Here is a 22,795-nt window from a genome sequence, read left to right as displayed (position 1 = left end):
GGGATAAAGCCCTTAAAAACAAAGGGGTCCAGGAGAGCTGGACTTACTTCAATGAAGAATTGTTGAAGGCTCAGGGACAGGCTGTGCCAATGTGCCGGAAGATGAGCCGCCGGGGCAGACGGCCAGCCTGGATGGTTCATGAACTTTTAATGGAACTGAGGGAAAAAAAGAGGGTGTATCACCTTTGGAAGAGAGGGAAGGCAACCCACAGAATGTTTAAGGATGTTGCTAGGTCTTGTAGGAAGAGAATTAGGGAGGCAAAAGCACACTTGGAGCTTAAACTGGCCTCTACTGTGATGGACAACAAAAAATCCTTCTATAAATACATTAATAGTAAGAAGAAGGGGAAGGACAACCTCCACTCCTTGGTGGATACGGAGGGGAACATTGTAACAAAGGATGAGGAAAAGGCAGAGATACTTAACACCTTCTTTGCCTCAATTTTTACTAGAAGGGCAGAACGTCTTCCTGACAGCTGGCCTGCAGAGCTGGCAGAAGGAGCCAGGGAGCTGCACAGTTTCCCTATGTTCCATGAGGAGGTGGTTGGAACTCTCCTTAGCAGCTTGGATCCCCACAAGTCCATGGGACCAGATGGGATTCATCCTAGGGTGCTGAGAGAGCTGGCAGATGAGCTGGCCAAGCCACTCCCCATAATTTTCCAGCAGTGCTGGCTCACTGGCGAGGTCCCAGAGGACTGGAAGCTGGCCAACGTGGTGCCCTTCCACAAGAAGGGCCGGTTGGATGAGCCAGGGAATTACAGGCCTGTCAGCCTGACCTCAGTGCCAGGCAAGATCATGGAACAGGTCATCCTGAGTGCAATAACACAACACTTACAGGATGGCCAAGGGATCAGGCCTAGCCAGCATGGATTTAGGAAGGGCAGGTTCCTGCCTGACCAACCTGATCTCCTTCTATGATCAGGTGACCCGCCTGGTGGATGTGGGGAGGCCTGTTGATGTAGTCTACCTGGACCTCAGCAAGGCCTTTGACACCGTCCCCCATAGCAAACTGCTGGCCAAACTGTCAGCCCATGGCTTGGATGGGAGCACACTGCGATGGGTTAGGAACTGGCTGGAGGGCCGAGCCCAGAGAGTGGTGGTGAATGGTGCCACATCCAGCTGGCAGCCAGTCACTAGTGGTGTGCCCCAAGGATCAGTGCTGGGCCCTGTGCTCTTTAACATCTTTATTGATGATCTGGATGAGGGCATTGAGTCCATCATCAGTAAATTTGCTGACGACACCAAGCTGGGGGCAAGAGTTGATCTGCTGGAGGGTAGAGAGGCTCTGCAGAGGGACCTCGACAGGCTGGACAGATGGGCAGAATCCACACATCCAAGTGCCGGGTTCTGCACATTGGCCACAACAACCCCATGCAGTGCTACAGGCTGGGGTCAGAGTGGCTGGAGAGCAGCCAGGCAGAGAGGGACCTGGGGGTGCTGGTTGATGGTAGGCTGAACATGAGCCTGCACTGTGCCCAGGCAGCCAAGAGGGCCAATGGCATCCTGGCCTGCATCAAGAACAGTGTGGCCAGCAGGAGCAGGGAGGTCATTCTGCCCCTGTATACTGCACTGGTTAGGCCGCACCTCGAATACTGTGTCCAGTTCTGGGCCCCTCAGTTTAGGAAGGAGGTTGACTTGCTGGAACGAGTCCAGAGAAGAGCAACAAAGTTGGTGAGGGGTTTGGAACACAAGCCCTATGGCTGAGGGAGCTGGGGTTGCTCAGCCTGGAGAAGAGGAGACTCAGGGGTGACCTTATCACTCTCTACAACTACCTGAAGGGAGGTTGTAGACAGGCGGATGATGGTCTCTTCTCCCAGGCACCCAGTACCAGAACAAGAGGACACAGTCTCAGGCTGCGCCAGGGGAGGTTCAGGTTGGATGTTAGGAAGAAGTTCTATACAGAAAGAGTGATTGCGCTATGGAATGGGCTGCCCGGGGAGGTGGTGGAGTCGCCGTCATTGAAAGTGTTCAGAAGGAGACTTGATGGGGTGCTTGGTGCCATGGGTTAGCTGTTTGGGTGGGTTGGATTGGTTGATGGGTTGGACACGATGATCTTGAAGGTCTCTTCCAACCTGGTTTGGTTTATTCTAATAAAGGTTTATTCTAATAAAGGTTTATTCTAATATCCTGGCTAAGATTCTAGGTCAAAACTTGCAAAAATTAGGTAACAGGAAAAGCACAAGCAAAAGAACAACATCATAACAACAAAATATCTCATATTCCATGCTGAGTTAGCAATAAAGTGAAGTGGTCTGATAAGAGGTACAGAAGACATACACTTGGAAATCTAACTGCTCCCTTCCTACTTCCAGCATTACCATAGTTCAAGCCACTGACAGGTGGCTTAGAGAAGGGATCAGATCAGTAGGCAGTAGACTCCTGTTAAAAAAAACCCACCACATCTTGTTGAAGGCTCCTGAGGGTATCATCTCATTAATGTGTAATACTAATGAAAGTCCGTTAGGCATCATCACAGAAGAAAGCATTTCAGAGTGCTAATCAGCTCTGTAAAATAAATGAGTCTTCCCACTATCTGTTTTGAAAAAAAACAGTAAAAGAAGTATTTTGAAACTGCACAAGAAGGCAGGCAGATACACCTGCTTACCAGTGAGCACATGGCAACTTAAGAAATTGTCTACTTATGTGCTTTGTTAATTTTAAAAGACTAAGCTACAAATACTGAGACCTCCCTGGTCAGAGGCCAAATCACTGGCATCTTCCACTGGCATCTTCCTAACTACAGGAAACATTCTACAAGGTAACTCAAGAAATACAGAGAATTATAAAATATGAAGCCTATGAAAGCAAATCTATGATTGCAATATCTTTACTGAATGGATTGCAAAGTCTGGTCCATTCAGATTCTATCAACAGGCTGAGGCATAACCTGTGACTATCATTTTACATTAGTTTTATTTTCTTAATTTCCTTGCACTGCTATCTCTCTTGTGGTCAAAAGCAGAAGCCTCCAGGTAACAGGGTGTGCAGCCCCAACACTGACTGCACCTTGATGGCCATAGCATCATCCTGCTAAAGCTAACCTCAAAGTGGGTGAAGCTATATCTTAGCCAGCAAGCACTGCAAGCAGAAGACTAAGCATAGGAAAGCAGAATTTGAACTTACAAATCTAGAAAAGGCAGTCAAAGTCCTACATACTGCTCAAGGTTTTAATAAAACTACAAATTAATTTTCATTAAAAAATAAATAATAATCTAAATTTGGAAGAATGTGCTTTCACTGACAAATTGCACAAACTTGCCTTCTTCCTCTCAAAAAGCAACAAACCCCTCAGCTACTTAATAGAAAATAGATATTATTAATACAATTTCCATTTTTGTCATAAGTAATCTTCCAAATTTTACTTCTGTGCACTCCATTAAATGCACAAAGACTCTGTGAAACAAACTGGTTGAAGTGTGATCAAGAAGGCTTTCTCTGTCTGGGCTCTTCTCCCCCAGCCCTTGGCGTTTGTACACCATTCTTCAGCGATACCCTTGGTCAGCATGTGTATGGAAGTTCACATTTTATTTCCAGTTTCTTAATAGGCTTGTAAATTTTTGCATTAACTGTATTTCAAAGCTTTTCTTTCAGCTGTGACAGCTAAGGACTTACTTCTATTTCAAAATCAAAGTTCAACAGGTCATATATCCTCCAAAGACCCTATTTCAGGCTGCCTACAATGGAAGTCAGATATCACTCAGTACTTGGAAGGCTTTCTTCCAGTGAACCTGTATGCAAGGAACTTCCTGGACTTTTAAAGAAACATGGAGATTTCTCAGAAACAAGATGATGAATGCATCATAGGAATACGATCCAGCAAGCACAAAGAAGTAACTACAAAACATTTGGTAAGTTTAACACATTCAGGTCAGCAGCCCCTGTAGAAATTTACCTTAGAGTACCTCAAAGGAACTAGTCCAGGCAAACCTTGTAACTGTGTATGATTATCTCTAGGAGCTCATTCAAGACAGAGACACATGAAACCACTGGTTTTAAGATGGCAAAAAAGTGAATCTCAGAAATTACATGTACCCAGACATGTCAAAAAACAGATTACTAAATAAACATTAGATGAGTCATACAGAAAGAACATTATCAGGAATCTGTCAACATACTGCAGTTTTCTTCTTGGATGACTTACCTGGACTTGTACGTGTATGGAAGACAATGGACCTAACATATCTCAACTCTAATATGCCTTTTGGCATTGTCCTTTATGATGCTATCATAACAGAGGAATATAGTCTAGATGACAGTAGTATAAATTTTACTGAGATTATTAATTAATAGTCCTCTGCCAAATTATAATCTGTCCTGGATACAGGTAATTCCTATTTATTCAGTCATGACTTGGGCAAAGAAACAGAGTAAATAGAAAACTTCTGGATGGTAACAGGCAGAAGTGTTTGCAAACACTTAGGACAGGATAAAGGTTAAAATACTCTTTATAGATGGGTAAAATGTTCCAAAAGGCCAAAGACACATGTGAAATACTATAGATAGGAAAGAAAAACTGAATGCCCAAATAGACAATTAGGAACACACAGCAGAATTCCTCTGCTCAAGTGACTAAGGACACATCCTGGGAAAAGTTCTAAGTATTAAAATTCATCAAGCATTGAGACAGGCTACCACTATGGCCTTGGCATTTGGGGGAAAGAGGACTTACAGTAGACCAGACAATATCTGTATGACATCCCAACTTGTGGACTCCATGCTGCCCTAAATTCACCACAAGCTGAACCTCAGCAATTCTAGACACTTGCTGGTGACTGGAGCCACACAGCTCAATCTGAACTCTGTCCCAGGAACTCTCTGAAGTCTGAAACCTTCTGTGGTTTCAGACTTACTCAGGTAACAGATGGGACTGACAAAATGCAGTTTCAGTTATCCATTCAATGTTATGGTTACATGGATATGGTAACACTTGCAATCATACTCAGGCTTTCTCTAGTTGCCAATTCAAGTTGCCAATTCAATACACTGGCCAAAATACAGCCAATAATATGCAGGCGACACCATGTGTTCAAGCATGACTTCACTCTGCAATACTGTACACATGTGTCTTAGCTGACCTAAAAATACACGTCATAACTCTGTTGAAAAGTGATGCTAACAAAAAAAAAAAAAAAACCCACACAGTTGCTAGGGATGCCACAATCATAAATTGAGATCATCATCCTTTGCCATGGTTAAGAGAGAAGCTTGGTCAGCCCAAGGTCCAACACAAAGTATTCCTCTATGTTGCTTTACAGTAACAGCTGAGACAAGTTAGACCTTATAAATACTAGCCTGTTTCCTACATATGCTTATTACACCTATTTTATTTTAGCTTAGATATGGTGCTTACAACTATTTCAAATTGTGGCTTTAAAGGAACACTTAACCTTATTCACAAACAAATACTATTGTAATGTATCACACCAAATCTTTTAAATCTTTGACTAATGCTGCATTTTTAACAGAGACATTGCATTTACTGCCTGTGACAGCATTGTACAGCTCAAGATGCCTGAATTCTCAGAGCCACTGACAGTGAGGGGAAAATGATGAGAATGAGCTTTAAATAACATGAAAAACAAATAAATTTTACTACCAACCTCTTTTCACTTTGCTGAATTTAACTGCAGGGTTTTTGTTGTTAGCTGTTCTTTTCCCTCTTGGTTTTTTTCCCCTACTTTTTGCTTTTGCAGGTCTAAGGAACTACACTATGGCAAGCTCCACTTTGCACCCTTCTTGCCATCATGCCACAAAGCACTGGAACAATGCACCTCTTAACCTAACAGGCCTGTTAATCAAGAGAGTTATATGACTGCATATTACAAAACTTGGTTCCCATTATGCTGCACTTTCAACGAATCTCTTAACTAGCAGCAGTCAAGAGCACCCCCCCTGCTGCAATTAGAATGAATTTTACCAATTCAATTTGCTGGCTGCTCAAAACTAAAAATGCCAGCTGATTGCCAGTTCAGACAGCTCTATGTTCAGCCACTTGTGCGTACTTGAAATTATCTGAATGCAGTTTGAAGACTACAGCAGAAATTTTGTAATTAGAATTCTGCAATGTAGATGGTAATTTTTCCCCCCTCAGTAACACACAATGATCAGATAAACAGGAAGCAAATTGAGGAATTTTGAAACATGAATAGTAATCTGCCTCAAACAGAACAAAACCCCCCCAAAACCCCAAAAATCCAACACAACCCCCTCCACCCCCCAGCCAAACAAACAAAAAACCAAACCAAAAACTAAACCAAAACAGGGGGGTAAGGGAAGGAAAAAATCTTTGTGATCTGAAGTCCTAACCTATTGAGACTCCTACACTCCAGCAGCAGAATGTTTGCCTCAACGACACAGACAAAGCAGGTGAGCAAAGTCATATATCATTAACTAGTTTCTCGCCTTTGATTCTAGACAACAGACCTTAAGTAGGTTTTGCAAATATAAGATACTCCAGAGAGCCCTCGTGTTCAAACTAGGATCTCCTTAAAATGTATTTCCCACCCCATTAGGTGGATAAGGAACGTATTTTCAAAACAAAACAAATCAGTATCCCTGCCATCTACTACTTTTCTTGACCCTTACTGCAACAGTGAAGCAAGCCATACAGAATATGGCTACCTCCTCCTTCACATCCTCTTCATCTCCTCTGCATGTCTCTAACAACCATAAACACAGAAGACCACTATACTCAGTTCTCTCTATCTGGAATTTTTCCTCCAAGGGGATGATCCAGGGACTGTGCTTTAATTAAGCCAGCTGATCAGTGGGTCACTGCAGTACTACTGCCACCTGAGTCCTGGCAGCCTTTGAGCAATGATACGGATTAAATATACAGACATCATATGAACAAAGTGATGAAAGCATTCCAAAAGCATTTTGACAGCAACAGATCTCAAATAAATGTTTTGAAGTTGTAAAATAGTCCATGTCTTGACTAATGAAATTAAGTTAAAAAAGGTCGCCATGAGGTCATGTGACAGCCAGTAATACTGAGTTATTTGGTAGCATTATGAACTGCTCTGAGGCAGAGTGTTCTGTGCCTGCTGGCTGTACTCTGATGGTACAGCACGTACACAGCCCTGGAGCCCTGTGATGCACTGCAAACACATAAAACTGTGTGATAAACAAACTCCTGGAGAGGATGATGAAAACACAATCCCTTCAATGTGAACTTTTTGCTCTGGTCTCAGATACTAAATGCAGCATGTCCAGGGTTTAATGGACATTCTACCATTTTCTGGGTATATATATATGCTGAACCAACTCATCCACCTGTGATTAGTCACATTCAGATCCTAACCTGATTTGAAATCTGATTTCTGAGTGTCACATATTGATTTTTGATTACAAATTTTTCTGCATTACACAGAATGAATCCAGCCAGGATGAAGTCAATGTAGCAGCAGATAGTTTGCAAAATTGGTATTATTCAAAGATACTGTTTTTCCTCTTTCTTACATATGTGTTTTTAAAAAATCAATTATATTCTTCATTACATATTGGATTATTCTTTTTTTTTTTTTCCCCTCCCCTTAAAATGAGCTGAAAAACCTCTGCCTCAATTCCAGGATTTTCCAAGAGAAATGCAATTCAAAAAATTGTGCCATGGATCAGTATCACTAAAACATGAATTTACAGGAGATACTTCCATCAGTTTAACACAGATGCTTGTTATTTTAGTAACTCTCTTCAGTTGTACAGAGATCTAGTATGAGCTACAAAAGACTGAAATGAGATCCTTCATCTTCAGATATAGTAGACCTAGGCCTACAGCTTTGTGTGCTGTTATTCTTTTGAAAAGAAACATTTGCTGAACACACATGGGTGAGTTTCCCGCATCTGATGACTCAGGTAGACCTAACATTTGGAGAGGAAATCTAGAACATGAAGATAGTGAGGGCAAAAAGGCATTTTTTAATGACTATTTAAGTATAGCTTTTTCTGGACAAATTGGGTTAGGAAGTGACATCCTTTGGATGGAAAGAGAAACACAGGTCCTAAGCACAGTACTCAGAGAACCCAGTTTTCACTAGGGAAGCTCAGTTACATTGGCTTTGGCCAAGAGCCAGTTCAGGTAAATACACTCAGCTCCTCCTACTGTCCAAAACCGTTTTGGTGCTGGATTTTAATTCCTTAGACTAAAACTCTAGGTACAGTTGCAAAGCTGTGGTTTTGGACACACTGAAGAGCCCTGAAGAGTGATGAACTTGGTGACTGAAACACTGAAGCACAGTAAGAGAACAAAGTAGTGCCTTTGCTGTCTTTCACTGAAAACAAGTATGTAAATCTGTCCATTTTGCTCTCAGCTGTCCCGTTGTTTCCATTTTTGCTGCAGTGCCAACACAAAAGATAGCCAATGCCCTCAGTACACATTAAACTGCCTAACAAGAGCAGACATAAGGGAGGAGACCAGAGTGGATTTCAGACAAGGCAGAAAAGAATGAGGCAACTTTGTCCAAACTACAGGCTGTTTTTCTTTCTTTGTTTTGTTTTGGTTTGTTTTTAATTACTGTATAATGACCAAAGTTGTTTCTGTCAGAAGACAGTAAGGTAATGCCAGATATGGTATATTTTTAGATAATTATATTCTCAAATTTATCAAGTGTTTGGTTGTAGTTTAACCCAGCAGGCAGCTAAATACCACAATGCTGTTCATTTACTCCCATTCAGTGGGATGGGGGAGAGAACTGGGAAAAAAGATAAAACTCATGGGTTGAGATGAAGACAATTTAACAGGACAGAAAACTAAGGGAAAGTAACAATACAAATGCTCACCACTCACTGATCATTGACCAACCAGGCCCCAAGCAGCAGGCTGCCATCTCTTTCATGGTTCAGCATGACATCATGATACGGTATGGAATATCCCTTTGGGCAGCTTGGGTCAGCTGTCCTGGCTGTATCTCCTCCCTGCTTCTTGTGCACCCCCAGCCTCCTTGCTGGTAGGGCAGTATGAGAAGCTGAGAAGTCTTTGGCTAAGTGTAAACATTGCTTAGTAAAAACCAAACTATGAGTGTTTTATCAACATTATTCTCATCCTAAACCCAAAACACAGCACTATGCAACCAACTAGGAAGAAAATTAGCTCTATCTTAGCCAAAATCAAGACACCTTACTGTAACAATCTCATCTCAAAGTGCTTTATAAACTATGAACACTAGCATCAGAAACCATTTCAATCATAACAGAAACATAGCTATGTGTGGTCTGCGGAAAGGGGAAATTATTATAATCAGCTCTCCATAAAGGTCTACAAGAAATAATGTTGCATACAAAAGAACACTGGCCATTGCAATTTAAATAATTTATAGAATCAATAATTTAATTCGTAATTCCATTTCTACCCTACAGACAATTCCACATTTCAACTACTGTTGAAATGTAACACCTAGCTTTCCTTGGCAAGTTAGAAGAGAGTTTGTCTCTGAGAAAGATGACAATTGGTTTGCATAAGTTCCATCTGAGCTATGTAAAGAAATCTTCCTGTAGCCTGCAAGGAAGAAAACAGGTTTAAAGGTTGCCTGGCCCTCTGTGACTTTAAAATGTGTTTTCTTCATAAACTTATATTACTCACTCATTTTTATGATTTTCTGTAATGGATGAGCACAAAAAAGCAAACTCTGGAATCAGTATCAGCCAGACGTGTTTAAACACAATGGCAATACACGTGCAGTCACACACATTTTTGCCTAAAGAGGCACAGCTTTTGGGACTCAGTTCAAGAAAAAATATTTTCTTTTTATAGCACAAGGCACAGGTTTAACTGTGTACCTTGAATTTTTTCTCTTGGACTGTTTGCACTAAACAGAACTGTTCCAGTTTTATTCAGAGGCCTTAACAGCATCAGCTGAAGTTCTTATCATAAAAGGAAGCTATTTCACCTCTAAGAGAGCAATCTAAAATTTAAAGGATCCTGTAGAACCAACATAAAGTATTTAACTAGCTAAACAGCTCCTGTTTACATGCCTTATTAGAAACCTCTCTGGTAAAATTTCAGCTGTTGTAACTAAATCCTGAGAGATCTAAGAAAACCACTCCTATGATCCTGCATACAATGCTACTGGAGCCTGTACTAGCAAATGTACCTCCAGCAATATCAAACCCTGCCAATATGTAACAATCTACTGCTAGTAGCCACTATGTGTATTGTGCATATCTATTATTCTAAAAGAGAAGGGAAAATAAAATCACTGAGGAAAAATAAACACTAGGAATGTGTTGATGTTCAAAACATGCTGTCTAGCTAACTCATGAATTTTCAAGTTACCAAGATTTTTGTAAGGGATGGCATTGCATTTCAAGCACAGAAAACCTTCTGTAACAGCCTAGTCTATTTATTATTATCAAAACCAGTGACTCCACAGGTGCAACTGGAAACTTATCTGCTGATGCCCAAGCAGAATATTTCTAAGACCATTCTGTACCCATTCAGGGTCTGTTAGACTGGCAACAGGAATAAAAACATACTGGTGTTATAAAGTGAACCAGGTATTATTGACAGTGCCATTATATAGATGTTATGTAGGATAAACAGAACTACTTTCTAAGATCTTCTTACATTTAAAGACAAAGTTCAAGATTTTGGGCATTTCCCTTCCCATTTGTTAACAGGATTAAATATAATATGTTAGCTTTTGCAAGAATATTATAGTTATCTATAATAGTTACCTGTTCTAACAGAGGTGCCATTAAATTTGAAATTTATAATACAATAGATCTGTTTTGACACTCTGTCATGACATCTGATGCATTTAAAGTTTGTAGTGTTTGAACGAACATTTTCCTCATTCCTGAGAGAGCTTGCCCTTCTGCAGTCATGATGCATTAGTATGTTTCAATTTGGATTAGTATATACTGTGCTATGCACTATGATTTTGTATCCCTTGATGGTTTCCAGAACAGTTTAATATACAAATTTTTCCCTAGTTAACAGAACAGAATGTCACAGAAAAAAAAATATTCTTCTGTACACTACAGCGGAGGAGCCTTAGGAGCACACAAGCATGTTTGGTATTTGTAGAATTTTTGGATTAAATGCACTCAACTTCAGGAATCCACAGAGCTCAAATGTTGTAATGATGATAGATACTACCTGCTTTTAAAAGCATAAGAAAACCTGTGGAAATTTTAAAGGGAACTGTTTTTGTAGATCATTTTAAAGAGTAACAAAACAATAATCCTGTTTTAGTAGTTGAAGAGTTTTTGTATTCTTTTTTCATTTTTCTTTTAGCATAATCCTCACAAAGAAGAACACTGATAAATGTTGTGGGCATTAAGAAACATTGGTTTCTGATAGTACAGAGCATGCAGTTAAGCAAGTTAATGTTACATTTACTCATGATATTCACGTATTTCAGCTGCTTTTCACTTATTTGCAGCTTTCTGAATTACTTTCCTGGAAACGGACTGAAGTTTCAGCACATGCTTTTGCTAAACCTGGAAGAAAATATTACTTTGGAAAAAAAGCTATATTTGAGCAAACTCAGGTAGAAATAATTTGTATAAAGAGCAAAGAAAAGAAGGAGACCTTGCCCACTGTACTGACATGTATTCGATACATGCATCAACCTCCTGGGATACAAGCATGTAGTTAAACCTGGGAAGCAGGAAGAGGGACATACACAAATGAGAAATTAAAGAATACCTTCTACCTTAGAAGGATTTTAAAATTAGGTACAAGAAACATTAATGCATTGCAGTTTATATGCATTCTGCAAATCCTGTGTATTTATCTAACACACAATAAGCCAACTGCTTAAGTTCTTGGGTGTTTCTGTTGTTTGAAATATGAGATTACAACTGGTGATAAAGATGCTGCTGCATTTGCAAGTGTTCTCCCATAAGAAGCCTGAGAAAGGGAGATTTCATGCCATTCTGTTCAGATTTCAGGGAGTGCTATGAAGAAAAGCAATACAAGTTCTTCATATCTTAACAGGACTTTTTTTCTTTCTGCATCCTCCCTGGAGGTTTTCAAAGCCAGGTTGGATGTGGTGTTGAGCAACCCGGTCTAGTGGAATATGTCCCTAGCCATGGCAGGAGGGTTGGAACTAGATGATCTATAAGGTACCTTCCAACCACAACCATTCTTTGAATCTATGAAAGAAAGTACTTTCATTTCAAGAAACTGATAACTAGGTATTATGTGGTTTACCTCACTATTTGTCAAGGAGTATTTCCTTGCTTTCACAATCAGACCTTGTTTTTCACCCTGCTCTCAGGCAAGGCTGCAAATCTGCTTATGTAGGAAGAGAAGGCTGAAACAGTAAGGAAGTTGTAGGTCAAATTAACAATGAGTAGAGGTCCACACAGAAGTACCATGCACAGGTTGCCTAATTATACTTGAGCTGAACATCCCCTTTGCCAAACAGTAACCTGAAAAGGCTATCAAAGATTTTTAGAAGTATAAGTAACTTATATTTATGGTCATATTGGGTCCTATGTACACTTTCTTGTGATTGAGGTCCTGTATAACTTTTTATTCAAACAAACATCTTTGGACTCTACTTGCACTTTTTTTCTTTTTTTTCCTCTTCTGCTTAGAAGAATGCTGTGGGCACCCTTTTAACATAAAAATTATTCTAACTTTTTGACATAGAAATCTGAGGGATGCTATACACTTGAGCACATTAAGATGGAGCCATTCCTTAACATTTAGATTTCTGGCAACCAAATTTCAGTCTTCATGTCTGTTTTGTATATATATCAGCTACATAGTGCATGAAAATAACCCATGCACTTCTGCCTCTTCAACAAAGACGATGATGGTCTCTTCATTAATCATTTTTCTCTCTTCTGTGACTATTTATCAGTTTGTTCTCTGGATTGCAGTGAAGCTTTTAAACACTTCAGTCAGAATTTAATTATTCTCAAGTCTTGACTCCCCATAACAATTTTGGGCTGGATCCTGCTGCTGGGTGCATGGAAAATAAAACTTTCAAAACAAAAATGCTCTCATGTACACACTAAAAAAAATAAATTTCACTGCATTATAACAACATTGCTTTAGGAACTACGGTGGTCTTCAGAAAGATGGAGAGGAAACAAAGGCACTGACGTCAATAACCACTATGTCAGGATTAGACCTGCAGTCAACACAGGTAACAAAGGAAGAAAACCAGGCATATCAGAAACACTGTTTAGCTGAAAGTACAATATATTTAGGATAAAACAAATGTACTCCCCCAGTCCTGCCAAAAATGAGCAAAGGAAAATAAATGCCTGAAAAAGCCATTAAGTCCACACATACACAGCTCGCTTAGCAATTTCAAACCACAAAAATAAATATTGTGCATGTGTGTCAAGTAACCAAACCTGTGCATTTGTAAGAAATCTTACTGTAAATGTTTTTCCTTTTTATGATTTAACTTCTTGTTTCTGCATTTTGCTTCCTGTAAAGCAATGGAGTCAAGTGAACAGTTGTTGGAATCTACCTTCATATGTTTAAGATAGAATTATGAACCCCCCCTTAAAATGCAGATTTTGAAAACCAAGTTCCCTTGGCTTTGACAGGCAGCACATAGGATAAACAGAAGATAAGAACCACTGTTAGAGCAGGAGCAGACATACCGTCAAACAACCCATCAGGCTCTGCTCAAATGGTCTCTGGAAGGCTCTGGGGTCTCCACACCAGTCCAGGAGCTCTGTTGCTGCATTATGGAAGTTTGCAGGGTTCTGTAAGTGCTGAAAAAGAAAGATAAAGCAACATGGTAAATAACATACACAACTAACTGTTTTCTGCATCACATTATGCAAGTTTGGAAACTAGGAACAATGTATCATTCAGAAGCAATACCTTACATTGTACAGCAAAGGCAGAAAATCCCACTTTAGTCTTCCCAATACTTATGCAGATTTTCTGATTTTCTGCTATGAAGTTGTTCATTGGAAGTGAGCTGTAGCTGACATGCCAGAGTTCCCCTGAATTCTTCCCTCCATAACATGACCTCTCCCACTTGCAAATACTAATGGATTGTCCAAGCCCAACTTGTGGGAAATGTCAGTCTTATCTTCAAAGTCTTTGCCTTGGGCCTATGCCCCATTACTGGGACATGTCAGCCCAGCCATACCTTCCAACAATGAAGATTTTAATCTTTGCCTGCCAGCCAGGAAGCAAACAACAGTCTCAGAAAACACCAGTGAGGGCACAAAGCACATTTACTATACTGACCAATTCTAGAATTTTTTGGTTTTGTTCACCATGATGTATCATGAGCAGTTCAGCTGATCAACTTTGGGATGATGAAAAGCAGAGGATTATTTCTTGCCTGTAGTGACTCATGATTAAAATGTTTTCACACGCACAGAAGCATGTAAAAAGCTCAGAATCCCTTTTTTTCCCCCTAATGAAGCTAGCACAATTTTGAGGGGAAAATCTGGTTTTGCTTAGAAATTTGCATGGCCAATGCCATTTTATAACTGTTATATTAATCTCTGCCTTTGTACTGGACAAACTCTACTTCTGCTTTTAGAGACAGTATCAGGTAAGTTTGCTGAGTATTTTCACACTGTCATCCCTCACTGCGCTACATTGCTAAAGTATTCCAACATTTTAGCAGGAGCAAAGGGAAGGCACAGGAAGGAAGGAATTCAAATTACATTAATAATTTTGCTAGTAAATTTTCCAGTTCTGGTAATGCTAGATGTTTCAATGAAATCTCCAGAAACAAGAATGAAGGAGTGCATTTAGGAATTACCAGTACTTTTAAAAATACTAGCTTTAGCTGAGAAAAACGTGGCAATAAGATGAGCATTTCTTCTGGAAGGCACAATATCCAAATACAGAATTTAAAAAAAAAAACCAAAACATCAGTGATTTTGAATCAGTTCCATAATTTGGGAAAACAGGACTGCTCATTTCTAAGCAATTTTTTTTCTCCCCTTGTCTCCTCATGTCTGAGAAGCTGCATATATTAACGCTACACAAATGAAAGAAAAAAAGATTCCTCCCGTGCCAGGTTCGGAGGAGTTCCCAGTCTGTAAGCTTTTGGATCACGTTACTGTGATTCTAATTCAATGAAGACGCTTGGTCAGAGGCCTTCTTTTACAAGAGATGACTGACACGTGGGGCATGGATTTTTGAAACAATAGCAGAATTTTAAAAGCAGACAGGCATTTCCAGAAGGCAAGAAAGGTGTGCAAGCTGGAGAACAAATTGCACCATACTGAACACACACTGCACTGGAGAGGACACCGGTCACAGATCTCTCAGTAGGGAAAAACAAACAAACAAACAAAACCACCTCCCACACTGAAACAATGTAACAAAAAACTCACTAAAAGCTGCTAGGTTCTCTACTTGAAACAGTCATTTAGTAATCTGTACCTTTGTGAAATTAATTGAGATTTGTTGATGAAATGCCCTAAACAAGAGATAGATACTATTTATTTTCTCCAGTGTTGCCTTCTGCCAGCTACACAAGACATCTTCTGCTGACACTTACACTGAAATTTCCCCTTTGAGAAACAGACAATATATCTGATTCAGAACAATTTTTAGAGGTTTGGGCTAACTAAACAAAACAAAACAAAAAAAAAAAAAAAAAAAAAACTAACCAAATAAAACCCCAGCAAACAAACAAACAAATGCAGAGCAGGGCCTTAGCCACATGCTAGGTTTCCAGTTTAGCACCACAAAGTGCCAGTTTCTACTTACCCCAACACCACTGAAAGGCAGTATCCCTTTCCTAAAGATCCAACATATATTAAATTCACACTTCTCTCTAGGAGAAAAGGCTCCTTCTACTTTCTTGTGTCAAAGCACGGCTGACATCAATGACTTGTTTGTTCTATAACTCTCCATTGAGTTCACTGCATCAGGACTGAGTGCTGAGGCACACAATCATAGCCCACTTCTTCAATACAGAAAGAATGCTGAATTCCTGACTTCTTAAATGCAACTATGCAACTGAAACTCTTTTAGAAACTCCCTGAGCAAGATAAACAATTCTATTAGTTCCATTATAGGCTAAAAAGCCCCAAACAAACCGTAAGAAAAGTTGCCAGAATACCAGTGGTTTCCACCTCTGTGGAGTGGATTTTAGCAGTTTCCGGGATGAGAATAAAGCCGGTCTGACAGGGAAACTTCTTGCTATGTCACCTGCAGTTCTGTCTGGGGCATATTTCTTACAGTTTTCTGACTTTCTTAACATCTTTAACTTAAGGCTCTCCAATTCTTCTTTATCAGATTACAGAGGGCAAGGTCATTTTTGTGGAAAACAAAGAGAAGATCAAGCATGAACCAAAGTGTGAAGGCAGGTGCAGCTCCTTCCCTCAGCTAGACAAGACGACGTTCCAAATGCCTGCTGTGATTTCTAATTTACTAACAGCTTAAACACTGCACTCACAGCAAAAAGCTCCAATGTTTTCCACATCCTCATAACAAAAATCTTGCTTCAGAAGAATATTACATCTACTATATTCATCAAACAAGAAATAAAGATTTTCTTTGCTCTCAGTTCAAGACAGAAGTACAAAGCTTATACCAGATCCATCCATCAGCTTTGTTGTGAAGTATTTCCCATTCATACTTCCATCCTCTAATTATTGGCAGCATTTTGATAGAAGCAAGACATGTGATATGCTTTATGTAAACAAGAGGGAAAAAATAACATAAAATCACCTCATTACTAGAGGGTATAGAAAAAAAGTGAAAATGAACCAGATCCAGCTATGACATACTTTGGTGTATCTTCAAAGCTACTAACAGAAGTCCATGTAACACCACCATGCTTGCAAGCAATGGTATTTTTAACAAGTGGAGAGCATTTGTATGAATAGAGGCTGAAGCAGAGACGCACAAAGCCAATGAACTGAATAAATGGGTTATTTACCAGATTGCTTTCAGTATCATCTGCATTTTAGAAGGCCATTAGTGAGACATGACAATTTGTATTATTTCTAAACCTAAGAAAATTTACAGTGTAATCATCAGCCTAAGGTAATCAAAATCAGTGCAATCAAAAACCTAATATTTCCTTAGCCTGAATGGAGCAAATCACAGAAATACTTGATGCAAGTGAGTGTATCATTACTGCAGGGATCACCAGGTGGTGGTTTGAAGAGACAGTCCCTCAGAGTGATGTATTTTTGGTCTTCGAAGGAATCTTGTGTTCTATGTATCACTTCAGCTGACAGTCTGGTGTAGGTGGATGGGGAAAACAGCGAAGGATGTTGCTCTCTATTTTACTATGTTCAATAAGTGACTTGTACCAGCAAAGACCCATTCTGAAGACTGGGCTGACATTTGGGCTGGATTCCAAGGAAAAAAGGAGCATTTACCTGATGCTCATGGCCACTGCTATCTTAAATATTTTATGTATGTAAGAGCAGACTATCTTCATAAATTAGACTGGACACATGAGAGAAGATGCAGGTACACTAGGACCCAAGTTCATTAGCTTTTACAGCAACTGTCCATGGCTTAATGCTTTATACTTACCCAGAGGGAGAGGAACAACAGTCACATGCGAAGTTACACACAACAGCTGATATGTGGCAATTGTTGTTGCAAAGATTTAAAAATATGGCCACTTCAAATTATTACTCCCTCTCAATTAGCTAGTGATGAAAAGAACTCAATATGCAAAACTCTACATGAAACCAAAAGAATAAGCTTCATCCCACACATGCATTCAGGCCCCTATGAGTGAAATAGGTATATGTAACAAAGACCTTATTTTTTAAAATAATATTAAAGCACAACTGAGTATTTTTGGTCTACATGTCCATGACAAAGTGGGTACAAACCACTTCCCTTAACCAGACACTCAATATGATTTTAGAAGCAGAAACCAATTATCTACATAGAAATATGGCAAGGACAACAGCTTTAACTCCTCTAAATACAGAAGAGTTCGATGATCTTTGGAAGTCCCTTCCAACCCCTCACATCCTGTGAGCCTGTGACTGCAACCCAGATGTACACTCATGTATCTTAGACAGAACAGTGTAGTAACTAATGGAAGAATATCAGTAAAAATTAACAGCAATTACAGAGGGTTAAGATTATCCCACACACACATCAAGAAATGCTAACATGCTAGCAGTAGTATGGAAAGTGAGTAATTTAAACATGGACTCCATATGTTCCAGTTTGTTGCTATAGAAAGCAAACGTAGAACTTCAATTTACAAATTACATATCTCTGGTGGATGAGTTTTTCTTTCCTTTCTTTGGAATACATCAGACTGAAGGCACAGACCTAATTTGCCACAACTTAACCTATTCAAAATGAGATGTCATACAAATAAGTTTTTGAGCAGCAAACTGCTTAACTATGCTAAACAAGTTATTGCATTTATTTACGTGATGTCACACCAAATTATGAAGGCTGACTCAAGTTGTCTGTTTATTTTGCTGAGCTACGTCTGCTCTGTGTCTCACTCCTTGATTTAATTGAGCTGCTGAAGATAATACAACTTATCACACAGACACTATGCCATGTTGCTAGATTCTAGGTTAATTAACAGTAGCCTACAGTCACTGAATTTCTCACATGGTTAGCCACTTGGACCCTTGTCTACTGTCTAACTTCACTAATCAAGGAGTCTGGGAATTTTACATTAGCAATAGAATACATGAGCATCACAGGGAGCTTTTCACTGCACAGAAAAAGAAAACACAGCTAGATGGCAGGAAGCCTTCACTTCACTCTGAAATTAACCCCTTCCTACACACCATGTGGCAAACCTATTCCTACACACCAGCTTGGCAAATCTGGTGATCCAGCTGGGGAAATAAAATCCAGGAGGCAGCTGCTCTCCTGCAAGGCAGAAAGTTACGACTGCTGTTCCACAAGCACTGCCAGCTAACACAAGCACTGGTGGCTGTCAGCACTGAAAGGCTCCTGCCTCCCACAGCTCTGCCTTCTCCTGCCTGCTCTCCTGCACAGCACAAGAGGACACATGGCTGCATGGTGAACTAGCCACATCCTATACTGCAGATTTCAGCTGCATTGGCTCTTCAAAATGTCATGTAATGTAGCTCCTTGAACAGTAGTGATAGCAGGGGAGACAGCAGTGTGCCACTCCAGCAGCATGCCACTTCAGGAGCTCATGGGAATGGTCATGGGTTACAAGATGTCATCTGTTCATGCCAGTATTAGACTGAAGTTGACCTAAAACTAAGAATACATTTTCTTGATATACTTAGTCTCATAACAGACTATCCCCAAGAACTTCCCCAAACAGCATGCTCCACCACTTTCCACCGAGGTGCATCACACCACACTTGCTGTTCTGAACGTGAACTAACCTCCCAAATACTGATTTTCAGTCACCACTTAGCGTGAGTTTCCCCATATAACCACACAATCATCAGACCTGATTCAAAGAAGATCACAGCAAAAAAAAGTAGGGCTGGGAATGTACCAGGACACTGCTCTGAGCAGATTACACGCGTCATGCAACTTCTCCTGAAGGTGGAGCTATACCATCAATATAAGAGGAAACCAAGCGTGTCCTGCATCAGAACACACTCTCTTTTAAAAATAATGGTGTTTTTGATTATTTAAACCTGGAGAATTTGTTGTTGTTGTTATTAATATTACACACAAAGAAAGGTGACAAAAAGAAATGCTTTTAGTCTTCTGATACTGTACACATTCACTCGGGGGGTTAATCCTCAGACTTCAGCCAAGTTATTACTAGTTTAGACCGCAGATTCATCTATGAGGTCTGCAAAACCTTGCAACAGGTCCAGAATTTCAACTGATACAAATCTTGGTTTCCATATGATGCACCAGATATTCAGTATCCCATAAATTTTGCTTACAGCTTGTGACATTTGAAATGCAAACATACAGCTCTAAGGTTCACATGATCTGCTTGCTATCTTCAGCCACTGGCACCCAGGTTTTCAAGCCTTTCTCCACAACAATGGAAGCTAAAGGCTCGTATGTTTGTACAATCTAGGGATTTAAAAGTGAAAAAAAGCTAGGAATTGAAAAGTGAAAGAAAACATACAGTAGTTATTGAACTTGATAGGGGCTGCAGAAGGACCTGACCTACTTTGTTCTACACCTTCGTGACTCTTCTAACTGTGATGCATGCCCACTCTGATCCTTGAGGGACAGGATTTTCTGTCCAGGTGCTTTGGCAGATTCTGTCAGGTAATTTAGACTTCTTTTATTTCTATATTAATATTAATCCAGACACGTCTGCAATCACATGTAATGAAAATGCACTGTTGAACTTAAGCAGGGCAAAGAGGACTAGAAAACAAAGGAACCTGTGAAGTTAATAGCCAGGGATAACAGAAAGAGATTACACATCCTTCAAACAAACAACCCAGGAGCAGAATAACTGTGGTCCTGTATTTTGGGCAAAGGGTGTTCAACTCCCAAAGGAAAGCTAATCACCTATCTAAAGAATGTAAACAGGATTCCTGGTCAGACACCCTTGACACAGCATTAGCAGGGGGACAAGGCTGGACTCTGTTACTAGTCAGCACACAAGCAGGTTTCCCACTAGATGTAAATTTGATAGCTGACTCGGTACCATAAGCAAGCCAATTTGCAGGACCTGCAAATTACCAAGGGTCATTTGGCGTTAATACATTAGTAGAGCCTTTATGGATTGAAAAACTGAGCAGGCTCTATGAGTGAGCCCAACCAGGACCCCTTCTCCCTCTCCTATACACAAGCCTCTACTTCAGATCCCCATACACCAAGATTTCTCACTCTCCCTGCTTGCAACAGAGCTCAAGTGGAGTTACAAAAATACAGGACATTAACCAAGGATACAATTTAAACGTAGACAATGCTGTAATCAGAAGTAGGTGGTTTCTCCATTGCTTTTCTACAGACAAGGTTGATTATAAGGCCTTATCCATATGCAGCTATACTAAAAAACTTATCTGCAAGTGAAGATTCAAAACAAATCACCCTTTTCTTTTTCAAGAGGATAGAGGGGAGTATTGAGCTATTTTCTGTCTTTTGGGAATGTGATTTTTGTTTATCTGGATAAGGTTTTATATAGTTCAATTCTCTATAGTCCCCCTCAGTATCAAAGATTGTTTTATTTATCAAAAAATTAAAAGGAACAGGCTGTGCATTTTGTATTCAGATAATCCTCCCCTCCCAATTTAGTGTTTGTGAGATTGAGAGATCCCTAATTAATAGAATTATCTTGCACTTACATGGCTCGCTCCATCGGAGGCTTTATAAATATTTTATTATGCTCCCATTTTGAGAAGCACTAGATACACAGAGAGATTTAGACCATGTTAGCCATGTCTACTTATTAAAAACAAAAACCCTAAACAGAATGAAAGGGAGTCACCTTTGCCCCAGTTGGCCACTGCAGCTTCTTTTTCAAAGGAAAAGAGCAAATACTGAGCAAAGACCATCACCTCTGTATCAGGTATTTTAACTACATGTAAATACTGGGTAAGATGAGCAGGGGAGTCAACACTAAAGACAGAAGATCACAGGCTAAACAAACAAGAAAAAGAACAAATAAAAACCACAAGTGTTACTCAACTGCCATAAAGCAATTTGCCCAGCAGTGAGCTTATGAGAACAAGACCTGTACTACTGCAGATTTCCATAGATGCTCCTTGTACACCTTTAGCATAAAATGTGTGTATAAATCAGTATTGGTTCGAGAAAAGGTGAATGTCTGGTAACAGAATAGCCTTGTTCTGCTCCCTGAATCTCCTGTACCATGAGTTTTGGGAGGAAGACTGCACATCTCTGGGAATGTGCTGGTAGAAAGGAAAGATACTGCAACCTTGGCTTGTCCAGAAGTTCTACAAAGTGTCAAGAATGGGATTCAATATCCTGATCCCCAAACACCATAGCTAGAAGAGCTAAACCAGTAATTACTCCCTAACTCTGCTGATCAGAATTACATCATTACCTTCCTCCTCTGTACCTGTCATACCTACATAACCGCAGTATGTTTATGACATACTTTGAGATACCTTTGTGTTACATAGGGGAATATGCAGCAAATTGGAACTTCTGTCATAAAGCCACCTACTCCTGTCCTACCTAAGATAAAACCATGACTTAGGAGCCTAAAGTCTGTGATCCAGATCTGACTGAAGATGAAAATGGGGCACACTGGTGGCATTACGCCTTTTTGCTAATCCATTGACGGCTGGAGTAACAGTGCCCAGTCCAATCTTTGTACCCTTCTTACCACCAGCATCTGGACTGCTGTTATGCCAGCTGAGAATGGTATTTTTTTTTTTTTTACAAAAGACTCAAAATAATCAGTGGGCTGTGAATAGTTATTTCCTTATTCACTCACAAAGTGAGATTTCATGGGAAAAAGAAGTCAAGAAACAAAGATACAACTGTCTGTTCTTCCTCTAAGGCCATGCTCAGTGATGCAAGGTTCCAATCTATCTTTAAAATTGCAATTACAGCTCAACTGAATTATGAAATCAGTTTGCCTAACCAGTTCATTCACTGTCCTTGTCAACTGAAACAAGCAATCTTCTACTAGTACCTCCTTACTGTAACACACTAACATAAGATGTCTCTCTGGGCTTCTTCAACTTTATTATTGCAATAGACAACCTAAGGATACAGGAGCTTTCTTCTGTAATGCCACTGTGATTTTCAGCCAGTAGTTTCAGCTCTAAATATCTCAACATATCAAGGAGTTAACTATCTGAAAGCAGTGGCCATGCTCTTCCCCTTAGAATATTATTGCACTATTAGAATAATGATCTAAATACTTGTCAATATTTTTATTGATGAAAATAGGATTGTCTGTTCCCAACTTGTTTACCTGGCTTCTTTATGTCAACAAAAAGAAACAAACAAAAAAACAAACAGCAAAAAA

The 22,795-nt window shown here is 39.8% G+C and overlaps 1 protein-coding gene across 14 annotated transcripts in view; it reads right to left on the bottom strand.

Annotated features, from left to right (window-relative positions):
* The window catches only part of ZMIZ1 (zinc finger MIZ-type containing 1), a 361,484-nt gene that overhangs the window by 134,525 nt on the left and 204,164 nt on the right, over positions 1 to 22,795 (bottom strand). For all 14 annotated transcript variants that reach the window (XM_068139917.1, XM_068139913.1, XM_068139912.1 and 11 more), the window contains one exon: positions 13,569 to 13,682. In XM_068139917.1, coding sequence (XP_067996018.1) covers positions 13,569 to 13,682 — 114 coding nt within the window. The remainder of the gene's footprint in view (positions 1 to 13,568; positions 13,683 to 22,795) is intronic.

Source organism: Melanerpes formicivorus, unplaced genomic scaffold, assembly GCF_026170545.1.
Source record: "Melanerpes formicivorus ecotype bairdi unplaced genomic scaffold, bMelFor1.0.p_v2 SCAF_6, whole genome shotgun sequence".
Lineage (NCBI taxonomy): Eukaryota > Metazoa > Chordata > Aves > Piciformes > Picidae > Melanerpes > Melanerpes formicivorus.
This window is presented reverse-complemented; position numbering and strand designations above follow the sequence as displayed.